Source organism: Calypte anna, chromosome 2 (assembly GCF_003957555.1).
Source record: "Calypte anna isolate BGI_N300 chromosome 2, bCalAnn1_v1.p, whole genome shotgun sequence".
Lineage (NCBI taxonomy): Eukaryota > Metazoa > Chordata > Aves > Apodiformes > Trochilidae > Calypte > Calypte anna.
The window spans coordinates 131,551,260-131,570,495 of NC_044245.1; the positions used below are offsets into that span (position 1 = coordinate 131,551,260).

Here is a 19,236-nt window from a genome sequence, read left to right on the forward strand (position 1 = left end):
CATATTTTAAGCACTTCCTTCTGTAGTGTAGAGAAGCTGAATAATTTAACTGAACAAGAGGTAAGGTTAAAGTCGAGCTATTTGCTTTTTCAAGGTACTATTGATACATAGTAGTACCAGTACATAAGGTTTCCATCAGTGTAAGGTTAAGAGATTTATCAAATGTCATGTATTGATAAATTACAATTAAAGGAATAAATATATGCTGATAATTACTAGAAGTTTCAGTTTCTTTTTCTGAAAAAATAGTATCTACTGAATGTGCCTGAAAAGGAGATTTCTGCAGCTTCTATAGTTATCTAACCGTAGATATTTTATTTTGTTATTATTTCACAAGCAGTAACCACAATGGCATGGCGGATTTTTCAGTGCTGTGGTAGCCTTTTCAGAAGAGGTGGTAAACCTTCCAATGAGATACAGTGCTTAGTTGAGCTGGAGGGTGTGTATCACTGCTGTTGACAGCCATTTAAAGTTATCAGAACTTTTAATGTTCCAGGAAAGTCCTGGAAAGGCAATAGTAATCATTTTCCATGGTGTATCGAGCTGGAGGTACATGGGGAAAAGCTTTTATTAAGGTATCTTTAAGTTAGTTAATGGTGAGAAATGGATTAGGCAAAGGCTCATGAAGGTGAGTGAGAATTAGCCTGTGATCTAAAAATAACAGGTTTTAATAGTAGTGACTGACTATGAGTTTTCACAAGTACTGTTCCTCCTACCATGATCTAATAAAACTGGTTTGAAATACATAGACTGAAATACATACCTGTTGAGTGCCATTTATTCCCATTGGATTTGCATAGAGATAAAAGATTTTGCTTATGTGGGGGGCAGAAACAAAGAAGGGAAATTTACATTTTTATGTAGGCATGGTGAAAATTTTTAGTGATGTAGATAATTTTCTAGGGAAAGAACTTATATTGTGATGTGTCCTATTTTTAGTCTTCAACTTTAAATACTCCAGATGAGATGCTTAAATTAAAAATATTTATCTTCCTTAAAGCAAATTTCCACATGTAATTTTGTTGCGTTAATGAAAACCTTTATGTCTTAGTAAGCCATCTTTGTTGTGGTAGTCCTGTTGTCCTAGTTGTCTGTTCCTGTTGGCCATTCTGGTTTTAGACTTAAGAAACTCTGTTTATGTCAAATTCGAATGATTAAACTTGAGTCTCCAGTAGCAAAATCCATAGAGTTTTTGTTAAACTTAGAGGTTTTGATTTGTCATGGTACTAACATGACACTTCAATAAGACAGATAGGACATCTTAGCTTTACCATAAGCAAATAGGCATCCAAATGATGCTTATATTATTTGTCATGCTTCACAGGAAGAGTTGCATTTTTGCAAGATTGGATTAGTTTCCTCATTTGCAGATGCCATTGTAAGGCTAAAGTGCTTTAATATTTACAAGGAAAGACTGTGTCCAAATCTTTTGAGCACAGTTTAATGACGCTGTTTGGTATCTAAGACAGGGAGCCAATTTTCCAGTCAGCCCCCCCATACATATTCTGCTCAGACAGTTGTGGTTGTCCCTTGCTGAGCAGAGACTGAATTTCCTTTCCAGCTGTGAGAATATTATTTTCTCTCCTGCTTGCTAGGCAGAGCCCTTTCTTCTTCTCTGGGCACCAAGAAGAGCTTTTTTATTTCTCCACTGCACTAAGTTGAAGCCTTTCCTTTCCTGATCCTTGCTATGACAACTGTGCAAACAACAGGGCTGTGTTTTTGCTCACCTTTCCCCTGTCAGGGAATAATAACCAGGATATCCTGGTTGCTGCCTTTCAGGCATTTATGAGGACAGAAAACATTTTCAAAGGGATCTTAATTATAAAGATAGAGCTAAATATAAGAGGAAGGGTCTGATAACACAGAAATAGGTTCACATACATAATTTCATTGCTTAGAACTAATCTAGCTTACCCCAGAGAAGGCCCAGCTCTCAGACTCTTTTATCCACATCTGGGATCTTTGCTCCAGTTTCCTGCAGATAACTACTCCAGATCCATTTGGGGTGAAGAACTATGTATGAATCTGGACATGCTTAGAAGTCACATTTTAAATGCTCTTTACCCTCTTAGGACTGAGAGAGACAGGTTCTGAACTTCAAGTCTGGTGTGTTTTTTTTTTTTTCTGTATGAATCACTACTTATTTAGTTGATCACTTCTAATCAAGTAGTGAACAATGTTGTATCAAACAAACATCCAACATTCATAATATATTCCAGACACATCCTCTATTAAAAAACTGAATATAATAAAGTCACTTGCTTCAGTCAATCATTTGGCAGGTCAAGGTTATTATTACTTTTTTTCATCTTCCTCTGAAACCTCAGAAATTGTCTGTGGCTGGATAATTTCTGTGACAAAGACTCAATGTTTAATGTGGTACAGGAACTTCATTCTGGCATCTGGCTTGTGTCTTGCTCAAATACTTGGCCTAATATTATTGCCAAAAGTAGAGGTGTGAAGGTTTGGGATTTTTTTGTCAAGTCAGACAGAGAGGACATTGATGCTTTTACCCTTCGCAAACAACACAAAAAATGTTTTGTTTTCTGAGTTTGGGTCTTCTGGGTTCATCTGATTCAAACAAGAGCTGCTATTGGATTTTGCCCTGTTTTCTCCCCTTGGCAAGCATTATAATTTTATGGGAACTGAAATGTATCTTTTTAAGCAATAGTGGCAGCTAAATAATCAAACTAACTGAATGACACATCTAGCCCTAATTTTCATGGTTACTATGAACCCCTATGAAATAAAATTATATGGCCAAGTTATATCACTGTAAAATGCAAAGAATTATAAAATTTTGGTACTTATAATGCACTTATGGCATTAGAGATTTGTGTTCGGTGTTTTATAATTTTGTATTTGTATTTTTTCTTCTAAAGCTGTTTTTGGTACAAACTATGCACCATAAACACATTGACAACGAAATGGATTTAATGGATTTTTTCCCATCAGCTGATCATTCTGTCATTTCATAAGCCTTAACTGTGTATTTGTTCTACAAGAAATACTGACAGAATTCTTTCTTCTTTCTTGTCATAACTATTTAGGAAAAGAAGCCCATCAATATCAAGAGAACAGAACAGAAGATACGACCAAAGGGACGAGAGAGACGAATATTCACAGTATGCTACATCAGACAGTGCGATGCCCAGGTCACCATCAGATTATTCAGATCGGCGGTCGCAGCGTGGGCCTCAGTTATATGAAGAACCTGAACTGGGTGATTATAGGGATTCCAACAGAAGGAGTCGCAGGCGTTCCAAGGAGTACCCGGTAGAAGACGAGGATGCACAAAACAGGGAAGAATATGAAAGGCAGCGGAGGGAAGAGGAATACCAGGCACGATACCGAAGTGATCCCAATTTGGCTCGGTATCCGGTCAAGCCACAGCCGTACGAGGAACAAATGCGTATTCACGCGGAAGTGTCCCGAGCGCGGCATGAGCGGAGACACAGCGACGTCTCCTTGGCAAATACTGAACTGGAAGACTCTCGGATGCCTATGATGAGGATGGAACGACCATCGAGACAAAGATCAGTTTCTGAGCGCAGAGCTGCCATGGAAAATCAACGTTCATACTCTATGGAAAGAACTCGAGAGGCTCAGGGACCGAGTCCCAATCGTCAGAGGACCGCAAATCATAGCCCTCCTACACCTAGGAGGAGTCCAATTCCTCTAGAAAGAGCAGACATGAGGCGCTCTGATTCATTAAGGAAACAACACCATTTGGATCCTAATTCTGCAGTACGGAAAACAAAACGTGAAAAGATGGAGACCATGTTACGGAATGATTCACTCAGCTCAGACCAGTCTGAGTCTGTCAGACCTCCACCACCAAAGCCCCATAAAACAAAAAAGGGAGGTAAAATGCGCCAGGTTTCATTAAGTAGCTCAGAGGAAGAACTGGCATCCACTCCAGAGTATACAAGTTGTGATGATGTAGAGATTGAAAGCGAAAGTGTTAGTGAAAAAGGTAAGATTTCTAATTGTTTGACTGTTTCAATGCATAAATGTGGTACAGTTGACATACCACAGTATGTTTATTTTACCTATTAGAACTGATTGCAAGCACATATCTACAGCTCTTCACAAGTTACTCAAGTTTATTGTAATAGGAGTTTCTTTTTCCTGATTGCTTGTTTTGTTTACTTAAATCTAAATTTCTTGATTTACATGAAAAAGAACATCACAGCTACTAAGAGCGCATGGATATCTTGAAAGAAAAAAATAGCCTGTTGAAAAACCTGTTAATTAAATCAGCAAGTATCTAAAGCTAGGGTGTCATATAAGGCCATGGTTTCATGTCTGTTAATACCAGATTTGCATACTTCTGGATCTCAATGAGTGCTTATTTGATCTGGATCAAGTGTGGGCGCATGACCGTGTTTCTGTTGAATTAACTGGAGCACATGATGCAGAGATTATGCCAGTCTGATGCTGGCTGCTATAGGTTAAAGCACACCTGACCTGGAAAAAACCCCTGTGTCTATGACATTAACCCATTCAAGTTTTTAAATAAATTTAAAATAACTGATGCTGTTTATACCAATGGAGGTTTCTTCTTTTGCTGGGAGGCTCCAGTGATTTTCAGTTTTAGTGCTTTTTAGGATTCATGATGTTGGAGTTACTTCATTGTCAGAATGAAAAGCTAAGTCTAATTGGCATGATTCCCAACCTATCCAAAGGTAATGTATGACTTAAATATGAAAGCATTTGGAATCATCAGTTTAGATTGAACGAAATTAATATTATTAGTTCTCTTACCTTCACAGATCTTGTTGGTTTAAAGTACTATATTTATAATTTGTTTTCAGTTAGTATTCTTATGCTAGTACAACTTTACTAATTCTCATGAATGGTCATCTGCTGTAGTGGGTTGGAAATTCAGTTGTATTTGTTACTAAATTGCTGTTGAATTGGTACTGAAGCAAGTAATTAATCACAGTTAGTGAAATTACTCTGAATTTTCATATGTTACTATCAGCCACCATGGCCTGATAAACAAGGAGCAGGGTGGTGCAGAATGGAGGGTAATTTCACCTAGGTCAGATCCATGCACTTCCATGAAATAATGAAAATGAAACTCTGAGTCCTTTAGTCTTCCTGATAATCATAAAAGCTACTATGAACTTCAGGGTGTTTAGAAGTTGTTCGTAGAAGGGACCATGAAAAAAATAGACCAGATTGATGTAAGAGAAATAGTAACTAAACAAACTAAACAAAGTGTACACTAAACAAAGTGTAACAAAGTAAAAATTTCCTTAATGAAATTCAGCATAGGAAGAAGGATAGTATACAAAACAATACACAAACAATTCATACACATAACATACAAAACATTTATATGCAAAGAGTACTATGCAAAAATGTTAGGTTTTTTGTTATTATAATAATCTGATATAAATTACAGGCTTCACATAAATAATTTTGTATTTTAACTATCACAACCCCCACTTTATTTTGATAGTTCATGATAATGTGTTGTCTGTGCTGATTTCTGGGGTATTGAATGAAGCTACACTGAGCTTGTATTTGATAAATTAATCAAAAAAGCTTGCAACATTTTACAGGAAAAGGTGTCATATTTTATGTTTTGCTAATCTTGCGTGAATTAGTGTAAGCAGTTTCCATTGCATGGAGTATAGCTATGGGAGCATAGTCTTGTTATGGCCTGTGGCCGGAACGAGTGTAGAGAACGGCCTTGGTTTATCTCAGAGGAGGAGAGCAGCTGCTTGAACTGGAGGAGGGCTCTGCTCACTTCTGAGTGTGCCTGCTTCCAGCCTGAGCTGGAAGGGCCTCTTTCTGTCCTTGCTGATGGGCTGGGGGAGGCAGAGACCATGCCTGAAGCAGCAGCCATTCCAACAGTAACACCCAGAGCCAGCTGGTGCCAGCCTCAGCAGCCCTGCTCTGAGCATCAGATGATGTACTCAACCCCATTCAGACTTCTCCCCTGCTCTCTAACCCCTGGAGCAGAAGCTCCAGAAAAGTATTTGTTTGAGTGGATTTGGAAGGATTTGGCTTCTACTAGGCGTGAGGGAGAAGAGATTTACTAGAATGAAGAGGAAGAGAGGGTCCTCACTGGCTGCATCCAGCCTTCATATTTTCTATAGGCAGAGCCACAGAATCCAACCTCATCCTTTTTATTGTCATTAATTTCTCTCACCATGTAAACTTGCACTCGGGGTTGCTATAAGCAAATGATTTCTTCATGAATACCACCAAAATTAATCCAGCATACCAATCTTCCTGGTATTGCAATACATTATTTATGTAATTGATAAAATCCAATTACTTATTTTAAACACTTCCCATAAAAATTGTTTTCTTGTCCCCTCAAATGACTCACTTTCTGCCCTTCAAAATCTCTGTGGCTGTTCTTTTAAGCTGCATACAAAGTCTGTTTGGCCAAAGATATAGTGCTATATATAAAATATTTGGCCTTGGAATGGTGAAGGGTGGCAGTGTTAGAGAGTTAGAATTTTGACGCAGTAATAATGAGTTCTCCAAAAAGAAGAATAATTTGCTCTCCATCTCTTTATCTATGGAGTGCCTGTATCTTTTCACAGATGCTGAAAATAAATGTTAACAACTGCTCAGCTGTGAGAAGCAGTCTGGACCTCAGCCGCAGGAGCAGCTGTTTGCTGACTTTTTCAAGTCATTGCTTTTGAGAAACGAGTCTGAAAATTGCGAATTATCCAGAAATGCAGGAAAAGATATACCTCTTAAAGGGGCTGAATATTTGCCTTTTAGAGCTTAATTTCCTTTGAAATGGCATGATTCTTATAGGTGGTTGGAACATATACATGCATGTAAAACGAAGACAGCCATTTCATTTTACAAGTCCAATAGAGGCATTGATCAGCATCTGGATTAAGGGCTGTGGGAAGATAATTATTACTAAATGCCTATGATTTAGGTATCGGGTCTGAACTAATTTCTGTAGCTGTCTGCTTTAAGGTAGATTTTTTTCCTCAATTTTTAAAAATGTAATCTGATTGTTTTCAGGTAGGAGATGAGGAAAAACTATTTCTCTGCATGTTTCTGGTAATGGTCAGAGAAGCCATTGCTTGGGAATGCACCTGCCTCTGCTCTGTAGGGGACAAGGGAAAATGTGAGCAGAGAAAGCTGATGGACACCCAGACAGCACTCAGGCACCCAGCAGACAGATGTGTGAGACACAGGCATGGTGAAGAGGTGTTTTAGATGGTGGCTCAACTACAGAAGAGCTAGATTCTTTAGATGCTGCATAGGTTTTGTAATGCAACTATATTTGGACCAGAAAATTTGGGTCATAAACTAGGCTGAGGACTGGCATTTTGAAATGGGAATCAGGAGGCAGAGCAGACAAGGGGATGAAGTTTAAGAACAGCAAAACAAAATACCACTGGGTGGCTGGAAACCAGTAGATTGAGATGGAAACTGAGACTGAAGAGGAAGAGAGGAGAGCAAAGCTGGTAGATCAAGTAGGCTATTCTTGTGACCTGTAGTTAGGGAAGAATAGATAAAATGAACCAGACCTGGTAAAGATAAGTGGAAAAGTAAGAACTGGCTGGAGCTTCCTGAGCAGTAGGTTAGAAGGTGTTGAAATCAGCTAAGAAGCAGAAGCATCAGTTTGAGACTGATGGTCAGTGGCTGGAAAAAGATTGTTCAGAGAGAAAGGACACGGAGGCTGAGCTGGGCTTAGCAGGTTTGGCAAATAGGGACTGGAGCTGCTTGAGGAAAGGGTGTGGGCCTGGCAGCATTGACTTGAAGTGCTGAGAGGGGGGTTTGATTTGGTGAGAACTGCAGGACTATGGTGAGGAGCCAGCAGTGTGACAGACCAGTTCATTCTTCAAAAGGACAGGTAACTGCATGTTTAGCAATATTAAATGGACATAACTGAGATTATAAACATGTTTACTTGAAATTTGAGTTGTGTCAGAATTAGACAGGTTTTTTAAGATTCAACTTAATCCCTGGGGCGGTCGTATCCCCCACTCAGAACATAGATAATGGAGAGGTGACCTGTTCAGGGGGTGGTGTTCCTTCTATTCCTTCCCCCCAAAAACTGGAGGTCCTGGATATCTTAAAATTCTTTACAAGTCTTACAAACTCCATCATTCCAGCAGGAGACAACCTCTGCATGGAAAAAGATAATTCATTCAAAGAAATCTAGGCACATGATAACACTAAATACTTCTCTAATTTTCTCTAAATATAAAGTAGGACATAGTAGATTTTCCAATGGTGGTAAACAGTTCAGGCATACATGTATACCATGCTCCCAGCCACCTTCCAGAGCACCCTGTGAAAGATATGTGTTTGCACAGACTGAAACTGATATCTGACGTGGGTGGAAATGTGGTGGGAAAGGCAAATGTGTCTGTGGTTTGTCAGAGGTGCAGTTCTTAAGTTTAGTGTTTACTTTCACTGTTCTTTTATTAAATGATAGCTAGACCAATGCCCATTTTTGTTATAATAGAAGCTTATGCATAGATTTATGAAATAATTTAAGTTGTAAGAGACTTTAACTCATTGAGTCCAACTGTAAACCTAATGCTAAATCATGTGCCACATCTACATTTCTTTTAAAAACCTGCAGGGATGGTGACCCCACCACTTCCCTGGGCAGCCTGTTCCAGTCCTTGATGACTTCTTCACTGATGATTCCTATTGATTGTTACATGAGAGAAGAGACCAACACTCACCTCACTACAATCTCCTTTCAGTTGTAGAGACTGACAAAGTCTTCCCTCGGCCTCCTATTCTCCAGGTTAAACTACCCCAGCTTCTTCAGCTACTCCTTCTAGACCCTTCACTAGCTTTGTTGCCCTTCTCTACCTGCTCCAGCACCTCAGTGCCCTTGTAGTGAGGGGCCCGAAACAACACACAATATTGTCAGTGCTGAGTACAGGGGGCAGTCATCTCTCTCGTCCTGCTGGCCACTCTATATCTGTTACAAGCCAGGATGCTGTTGTCCTTCTTAGCCACCTGGGCACACTGCTGGCTCATATTCTTCTGTTTCTCATATTCTCATATTCTTCAACATGCCCACTATAACATGGACAGAGAGGTTTCACTGATCTTACAAACTTCAGCATCCCTGTGCTGTTGATTGAAAGCTGCAGAGCACAGGCTACATGAGCAGGAATGTATGTATGCAGGACAAGAGGTTAATATGCTATTATTTTTCAAGAGTATTGACATTGTTCTTTGTCAAGAACATTCATTGAAAACATGGATCTATAACCTCTCCTTGGCTGTGTTAAAGTAATTTATAAACATGAATAACTGCACTTTTTCAGTATGGAAATTAAAATGGTCCTTGTGTCTGGAACAGCTTGCAGGACTTATTTAATGCAATATTGAAACCAATCTGGTAGAGATCCAGTTTAGTTTTTGACAGAGAATAAAGTCTATTTGGAAACAATATGCTCATCGTAGGTTAAAAAAGTATGGTAGCTCATGGTGTTAGGAACAGAAACACTTTCTGAGTGCTACTGAACAGTGTATGTATTCAGGAGCAGAACTGCCAAGCAAGTGGGATACTGTCATAGTGCTCTCACTTATAAATTAAAAGAGATATTTCAATCCTACTTATGCCAGCTCCATGCATATCCAACAACTTTGACTTCAAAGTTACACTGAGCTAAATTAGATCAGAATGAGGTCACTGTTTCTAAAAGTTTCTTCATTCAGGTTAGAGAGTTCTTGAAAGTCTAAATTCACTCAAAAAAATTATACTAGAAGGCAAAATGGGAGGACTGAAGTGCAGCACTTTTCTTAAACACAAGAGTCTTTGAAATTCCACTCGGTTTCAGTATGGAGATATTTTTAATTCAAAACATTAAATTTTGCATGGTCATAAGGAGAATAACTGATTATTTTGAGTACTAAGATGTTTGATGTGTATTATTAAAGGCTAGGTTTGAGGAAGCCAAAGTTTGAAAACAAGAAATAAATACTATGAGATAAAGAGTATTGCAGTTTTCTCCCTATTTGTGTTTGAGAAGTAAAAAAGAACAGCTACTTTTAAAGTTCTTCTTTAGTGAATGTATCTTGCTACTTTAAAGTACTAATATTGGCTATGATATTTTTCCTACAAGAATAAATTCATCTTCCTACAAAAACCATAGATGTATAGATGGCAACAGAAGCAGAACGTTTAAAGTTGCAAAGATTTCTCATAGGCATAAGTCAATAATAGCTCTCCCTGAAAGAGTCCTGCCTTTTCCCAACTCCTGGCCACATATTTAGTCCGTTATATCACTCCTTTCATTCTGCTGGCAGAAGCATTCAGGCAGGTATACACAGCATCAAGCCAGGAAACTTCTGTGGGCAAACAATATTTAGGCAAAAAGGTGGTAAATATTAACATTTGAAGCTTCTTGGTAAAATGGTATTGAATGTTCTCTTAGTGGAGAGTGTAGATTGTGAGAAAAGGCAGTGTAGTTATGCAATTTCTGGTTTATGTCTCATCTCTTTAAATAGAAAAGGAATTTATAAACCTGTATTCATGCAGTGGTATTCTCTATGTTAAGATATTCCTTTAAGAGGCATAAAGATAGCCTGAATGAATACGTACATAAAAAATACCTGTGCTTAACACTAAAGTTTAGATCAGATTGAACACACCAATTTCTATGGAAATGTGTTTGGATCAATGGTATTCTGAAGAAACATTTTGTAAGAAATAGTTCCAGTGTTTATACTTTCAGCCTTTCTGAACATTTCGATTACGAATATCTTTTAGGACAATAGTTATATAATCCATTTATTTGGAAAATGGAACTATATGGACATTGGTTACATAATCTAAATAAGAAAAAAAATAGAAGTTTCCATTACAAATCTCCATAACTATTTACTGTCTGTATATTTACAGGCCATTTTAATATATGTACATAATAACAAGGAAAGTCTTGGCTTGTGATAGACTAGGTAGAGTGGCTACATACTGCATAATACATTATCTAAGAAGTGACTGCATGCAGAATTTTCCTATAGGTTTTCTAATTTTTAAGAATTGTAACATTTCTTCTGCATTTTACAATTTGGATTTGAAAATTTTTCCAAGCTCAGTTCTTAAAATCTTTTCATTTTGAAGGTTTCTAAAAGATGAGTTTCTCTGAAAATCTTCCTGCTTTGTTTTCATCTTGCAGTTTTAATGCACTTTAAGAAAGAGAATTACAACAACAAAATTTTTTTTAAGCTAGCTTGGTGAGTTTTGGAGGAATTATAGTTTTTCTTGAAAGGTTTGACTGATGAAGGCCACCAGAATTAGGTTTGAATTTCAGACTAATCACATGAGAACAATTTAAAGGCTGCTTCTGTCTCTTCAGTGTAGCAAATATGTTTATGTCTGTTTTCAGATATATTTCATCCATTGCCTCCTATCAATCACTATGGTTTGTTACAAAAGCCAGGGCTGGTTAGTAGTTGGTATCTTCACAGATGTAATTCATTATAACTAAGGCAGCAGCTGCAGCAGCCTTTCTGCTCTTTTGTCTATGCAGCATTGTAAGAAAAGATAAATTGAACAAAACCCCAGGAATTTCATTGTAAAGTACAAAATTATTTGAGAAACTAAGGCCAATAGAGTGGCTGAATTTGAAGTTCTCATTATGAGCTGAGATGACATAAAGTGCTGGTGTCTCACTTTTAAGCATTGTGCAGACAGAAAAGTACAAGGTTTTTTCTTGAAGTGTGGTTTAGAAAGGCAAGCTGTGGTGAGCCAGCAGCTCATTGCCATCTTCAATTAAAATTGCATTTCTCATCCTGTCTCATGCTTCCCTATGTAGAAGCCAATATCTACCTGACTTACAGTGAGCCACTATAAGGGGACAAAACTGGTACCAAACTAAACGTTTCAATAAATGAACACTTTTTTTCACTTCTGCAAGCTGAAGAATTACTGTGGTGTACCAAACCTGTCACAAAATAGCACAGTCACACTGCTGGGAGCAGACTGGAGAAGAGGAATGAGCAAGCCAGGCCCAGTGACAATGAGCTGTTAGTAACTCAGCCATCTAATGGACCATATTTGCACTAAGCGATAAATAATTGTGATTTTCAAGCAGCACTAACATCATATGCAAAAAAGCAAATTTTAAGGGTAATGCACCTGACAGCTATTTTCCTAAAACTGAAACCACATACCTAGTCTAAAGATAGGGTTGCACTGCAGCCTGAAAGGTGCCTGCAGTTCCTCTTGTCAGATGAGGACTGATTTTGAGGGGAGTCGGTACTGTACTGATAGTGCTGGAGCTGCAGGGAATGCCAACTGCTGGGACCCTGGGTGATATTCACATGATGAGTCTGTGCTGGGCTGCTGTGCCAATGTCCTCATTACTACAGAGGCTGACTAGTGGTGTACCCTACACCCTGTAGCCCTGTGATATCCTGTGGGATAAGCAGCTTTTCAGCCCTGGCCTCTGGAAGAAGAGGACTTCTCTAAGCAGTAAGCTTGAGCAAGTAAGAATCTGTTGTGACATCTTTGTAAGATGAGAAAGAAACATCTATGCAAATGGAAATACTTTGTGTTATGGCAAATAATTTGTGTTATGGCTATAGATAAAGTTCACAAAGATTATGGCAACCTTTGTACCATAAAATGTATCGTATGCTTAATGGTGTTGCCTTTTTCACTAGCAGTTTTCTGTAAAAAGGAAAAATGTATTAGAAACAGCTACAAAAGAAGGCATATGGAGATGATCCCCATTCAGCCATCTCTGAGCCTGTTTTTCTGTTGCTCCACTCCCTTTTTATCTGTACAAAGTGTTTCAAAAGTGGGTATTTAACATTACCATTTTGATTTGCTAGCACTAACATTAACACCTTCCTTGTATTAACTTTACAGTAGATCAGGTGACTGGACAAGACGCATGACAGCGGAAAATGAAAGCTTAATTTTTCAGAAGTGCCAGAGTCTCAGTAAGCCAATGAAACTCAACAAGAACACGTACTGCTTAGTCAACAGCTTTGCTCTCTTTAAATATCTGGAAAGAGAATTACACACAGTGACCTACCTCTTTGAGCCATTTACATTTGTGTCGTGTGAGTGTGAAATCCCATCACCCTCTGAAGGCAAAGACCTTCAGTGACTCTGCACAGATATGCGTCACTGAACATTTTACAGTGCAGGGTGATGCTGAAGTTGGCTGTTTCTTTTTACTGTCAACCGTAAAATGTGCTGTAAGAAGTACTATGAAAGTACACTCTAATTATATAATGTAGTTTCTAGTTATAGATAACAGTTGCACGTCAGCTGGACGGTTTGTAAAAAACCAGGTAGAAGCAGTGCCTTTTGTCAAGACTTCCTTAGCCTTCCCTGTACTCAGCCCTCGTGAGGCCACACCTTGAGTACTGTGTCCAGTTCTGGGCCCCCCAGTTCAGGAAGGATATCGAGGTCCTGGAGCAGGTCCAAAGGAGAGCAACCAGGCTGGTGAAGGGACTCGAGCATAGACCCTACGAGGAGAGGCTGAGAGAACTGGGGTTGTTCAGCCTAAAGAAGAGGCGGCTCAGGGGAGACCTCATCGCTCTCTACAACTACCTGAAAGGAGGGTGTAGCCAGGTGGGGGTTGGGCTCTTTTACCAAACGACTTTCAACAAGACAAGAGGGCATGGACTTAAGTTGTGCCAGGGGAAGTTTAGGTTAGATATTAGAAAGAATTTCTTTACGGAAAGAGTGATCCGTCATTGGAATGGGCTGCCCAGGGAAGTGGTGGATTCTCCGTCCCTGGAGATATTTAAAAAGAGACTGGATGTGGCACTCAGTGCCATGGTCTAGCAACCGCAACGGTGGTTCAAGGGTTGGACTCGATGATCTCTGAGGTCCCTTCCAACCCAGCCAATTCTATGATTCTATGATTCTATGATTCCTACTTGATTGTTTTATCTGCAGTTATTTTTTCTGTAAAAGTTGGTTGCAGTTTTCCTGCAGGCTGATTTTTATAAGAAAAAAGAACCAAAAAAAAACAAACCCAAAAAACCCCAAACCAACCAACCAACCAACCAAAAAAAACCGCAACCCAACCATTTTGAAGGGTGATTCCAGAGGAGAATGCCATGTTAATGGCATTTGGAGGAAGGAAATGGCATTTGGATTTGAAGGAAAATGTCCATGTTAAAACACTTAAGATGCTAATTTGAAATGGTGCATCACCTTCATTCTGGGTGCATCTATTGCATGTCAGTATGAAAACTGGCAGAGTTGACTGCATTATAAGCCCCTGAACAAAAATCACAATTCATTTAGGCTTAGGAAAGATTTGTGAGTATTTAGTTGTTAATATCCATGGTTTTACTGAAGATCTTGTGTATAAACACAATATATATATATATTTATACACATACCTTTCCTAAGGAATTATTAACTAGATTTCTCCTGTGTACTCATAGCCACAAAAGGATTTTCCCTGTAATGGCTCTGTAACCAATGCACTATAGGAGTAAAAAAGACCACATATATTCTCTATTCTTGTCATGCTGACCTTGGGAAGGCAAAACAGAAATTGGAGTAAAGATAATTTCAGGAGGAAAACCACAAAACTTTTACAAGAATTCTGTGGCTGGGAGTACCTAGGTGAGACAGAAGGCTGGGGGATTGAGAGGAAGCTGCTGACTCTGACAAGGACAGGCTGGGATTGGGAAGCTGAGAGAGAAGGAAGAGGGGAAGACTAGTGCTTGCCAGAGGGAATCCAGCTGATAATGAGATTAGGACTAGTAGTATGAACTGTGCTATTATCTAGTTTTTGAGCTTAAAACTGTATCTTCATTTCTTCTTTTCTCTGTGTGGGTTTTATTATTATTTGAATACTAACATGTAGACAATTATATATCCAGAGAAGGATGATAATTTTTTTGTTAAAATTAACTTATCATTACTTTTCAAGTACATAAAGACAGTATTTATTTAGTTATCTCTTTTATCCCCCTTTGCTTTTCTTAAATACTTCGATTTTTAAACTAGAACAGACCTTTATCTTAGTCCCTTTCTGTTTATCCTAACTTCTGTTCTTAAGAAGAGCAAAACAAATGTTTTGTGTATCTAGATATTTAACTTCATTAATGTCACAATTGTGCAGATCTGAACTGAACAGCTGATCCCAAGTTTATACAAAATGCACTCACTTGCAAGACTCCATATCCCTGGTGGTCTTGAACAAGTGTTTCTTTTACCTGAACATGTGCCCTGATGTATATTTTTTCATATTAGGAATTGTTACAGTATTCAAAATACATCTTGCTCACGGGGAAGCCCAGGCTGAGGAAAGAAGAAATATGCAAAGAAAAATGAGATTAATTCACCTCATTCATACTTAAAGAGAAGTTTCCCGCTGCACTATTCATTCATGGTAGTTCGTTTTTGACAAATATGCTCCAAACAATTAATTTTTAACAGTCATACCAAATAATTTAAGAGTTTAAATTCTTATTTTATTAAAGGAAAATAGTGTAACAATGCCTTTCTAATAATATCTTTAAGACAAATCTATGAGGTAATATTTTGTACTGTATAGAACAGATCGTCACGGCCCCATGCTTAAATTGAGCTACTCCTCATATTTTTTTAGGAGAATTAGTATCTTAAGTATTCTTCAGATAGCGCTTTCTGTAATTCACCTAAGATCATTGTCATCATTTATTTTGACTTGTAAGACTATTGTTCCTTGACTAAATTCCTAAATTCTCTAAAACAGAATCTAAAGAGCAATATAAGTGCTTCTATGGCAATAGCAAGCCATAGAAACTGTCTGTCCTGTTCACTGTGATGTGATCATTGTCAGACTATAGCAATGGGATCACAAAGCTCATAAAACAGAACTTCATATACTGAATTCTGTGAAATGAATTTTAGTATCTTTTTAATTTATTAATATATTTAGTCATCTGTTTGCCACTGTATCTTTTTTTTTTTTTTTTTTTTTTTTTTTTTTTTTTTTTTTTTGAGTATTTGCTCTTTAGGTTTTTCTAGCTGGATGTTTTTTTCTCCAACTTCCTTTTGAAAACTCTGCTGCTCCTGGAAGTTATTGAAGATAAATCCTTGTAAGAGAACAGCTAGTACAGTTGGCAAATCTTTTCTAATCATATTTGCCAAGAAGGGTTGTAAATAATTTTAAAATGGATTGCCTAAGAATTAATAACGTAAGTCAATTGAAATAAGTTGTAGAAGATAAATTGATGGATTTGTATTTTCCCCTTCATTTCAGGCTTTGGGTCTGTATTCATTTCTATATCTTTACTCATTGTACTTATTTATTTAATATGTAACTGAAGTTATATATATGACAGCTTCCTAAAGCTTTACTCCTGTTGGAGGGCAGGCTAGATAGGACCTCAGTGTGATTCATTGTGGATACAGCTGCAGTCTAGCAGCTCCACAGCTGTGATTATACTGTATCAAATCATCTTCTGATGTCCTAGTTTGCTAGAAAGGTAAACATGCTTTTGCTTCCCTAATTTCTTAGGTAAAGCTTGCTGTGCTGCAAAAAATATCTTGGTATTTTGCTTTCTATGCTACCTCAAAACTTTCTCTCACTAGCCAACTTGTCAGATGGTTAGCTAAGCCCGCTTTGATAGCTTAGGAGTGCATAGTAGGTCTTTTTCAAGGCCAGGGAACTGGTCTGCCTGTTAGAGGTTTAAATTTGGTATTATGTAGCATAATCCACTAAATGCTTTGGCTATTATATTCCCTGTAAAAATAAAGCAGATTTTGCTGAACTAGGCAGCTCCATCAGCTCATGTACTTGCAGACTATTTATGATAAAAACATAAGCATAAAAGAGTAGCATTTCCACAGTACAGGCTGAGGCATACTCAGGAGGGCCCTAATCCTTGACTGCTGCTTTTAGGTATTATTGCAGTAGAACTAATATATTGCTGTCTAGAGTCTAACTCGGTCAACTGACAATGCTTTATGGAGCAGGGAAGCTCTGCTTTAGCACTTCTGTGGTATTTCTTCTCTGTTTCTAAACCATTTTTATAGCTTCGCAGAGTTTAAAATGAGTAATTACCATTACAACAGCTAATGCAGCCTGCTATTTATCACAGTCCATTCAGTGCAGTACTGTTAATTTGTTACTGAGCTCAGTAGCTTGTATGACTGAAGAACATCTTGAGTTTGATCAAAGGGCATTTCTTGAAAGGCATCCAGTGTTTGTGTGAAGGAGTGATGAGAATCTGTAATGTATCTTAATAGGTCATTCCAATTAGATGATTTCTCTTGTCACTTAAGGTGAGGATTTAGATTCCAGACATTCTGTTTGCCTTCCATGTGGTTTACGCCTTCATTTTGAAATATATTGAGGCTTAATTTTATGCATTCTAAATCATTTTGGTAAAGTCAGTGGTATTAATCATAAAGTGTAAGTTTCTGCAATTGTCTATGACTGCATGCGTACAGCATTCATACCTGTATGTAAACTGGGCTCAAATGGCAGAACTTCATTTCATTAAGTCTGGATGAGTCCCCATTAATAAGTGTGGAGATTCAACCCAACTAAAAAGATGATACATTCTTAGACCAATCCATAAACACATCTCCTGTTTTGTTCTGGAGTTTATCAGGATGTCTTTCCACCTTTTATTATGAGGATCTTTGAATTTAAAAAAAGGTGAAGACGTGAGCAGAGAAAACAATATTGTGTTTTAATTAAAGAATGACATTTCTGTTTGAGAACATGCTTTGTTGTGTAATTGGCTTCAGGTTTTCAGTATAGCATAATATATATTGTCATTTAGATTTTGTGAGCTAGCAAACCTATAAATAAATATTATTTAAATAAGAATACAAAAATATAAAATGAAATAAACCTTACTATCAGAAAAGATCTATAGATGAGGATGGCAAGTTTTATTGGAACAAAACCTGGACTAATTACTTTCCTGCCATGCCATTCAAAATGAGGATCCAAGAAATGATCAGATAATGACTTTGTCCATCATTATCGTTCCAGTGATCAGAGACTATATGATGCTATGGTTTAACTATTCATTTTATTATGCTAGTTAAATTTAAAATCAATGAGGAGAGGCATTGCTAAAATTATATGAAGAGAAAAATATGGATTCTAAAATTAGACTCAATAAATTATTCATTAAATTCTCATTATATACTTGAAAATAAGAATTTCACTTAGAGTTATATAATTTAAAATTGACTGAAGTTCAATATCATATTTTAGTACATGCAAATCTAAAGCTGTAATAATTTATCATGTTCAGGTATTATCTAAAGGGGAAAAAAGAATGAAGCTTATGATAACTGAAAGCCAAGTATCAAAAAAAGAAAATAAAAGAGCCAGACCTCATAATCAATTTTTGATGAATGTAGTTGTCAAAGAGTGAGGACAGACATTATTTTTCCTTTGGACTACAGAGGAATATTGTGTTATTTCAGATTTATTTTCTTCCCCCTCAGCTTTTATTGCTGAACTTGTTATTATATGGTATAGGGTAACACTTCAGTCAGTTTAGGTCAATTGCCCCAGCTGTGTCCCCACCCAACATCTTGTGCAACCCCAGCCAGCTTGCTGGTGAGGTGGTGTGAAAAACAGGAAAAAAGTCTCTTGCAAGCTCTTGTGGGGTGAACACTAAGCTTTAGGAGGCATAAGGTGGTCCTGTTTCAGGCTTATGCCACAGAGGGTTTGTGCTGAATCTTCTTACCTTCCCAGAAGTGTGAGCAGCTCTAATTTTTGTAATGCACCAGCATGAAGGAGCAGGTTTTGAATCAGTTTGCAAAGGTATTTTCTATCTTAAAGTACTTGGAATGAAAAAGGGAAAATCAGAGTTTAGGTAAACTATGGGTAGTCAATAAACTTGGCATCGCACACTCTACGAGGCCTTTTCATCTCAAAGTAACATATTGAGACTATTAAAATAAATGTGGCACTAAATATTTCAGATTTTCTAAAAAGAACATAAATTTCCATGTCTCTAAGATAGATGTATTCTGTTACTTGGATAAGCCTGAACTAATAACAAGAAACAAATGGGTAGAATTAGCAATTCAACCTATCCACACTACTAAGTGCTAGGCCTGTCTGTGCTCTGAACTAAGGGGGGCGTTTCCCAGCCTCAGTTCAACAGCAGTTTCCACATGTGAGTAAGTGACTGATAATAAGCTCAATAGAGTGGCTGGTCTTAGGGACGTGATCACAGTTTGCATAAATACAATTATACCCTTTCCAGCTGAGGGCTTTTTTGTGCATCATTGGCAGAGGTGGTAGAAGTTATGTAGGACTTTGCAGCTGA

General features: G+C 37.7%; 1 protein-coding gene across 36 annotated transcripts in view; it reads left to right on the forward strand.

Annotated features, from left to right (window-relative positions):
* The window catches only part of RIMS2 (regulating synaptic membrane exocytosis 2), a 419,884-nt gene that overhangs the window by 178,703 nt on the left and 221,945 nt on the right, over positions 1 to 19,236 (forward strand). For all 36 annotated transcript variants that reach the window (XM_030444594.1, XM_030444581.1, XM_030444591.1 and 33 more), the window contains one exon: positions 3,051 to 3,976. In XM_030444594.1, coding sequence (XP_030300454.1) covers positions 3,051 to 3,976 — 926 coding nt within the window. The remainder of the gene's footprint in view (positions 1 to 3,050; positions 3,977 to 19,236) is intronic.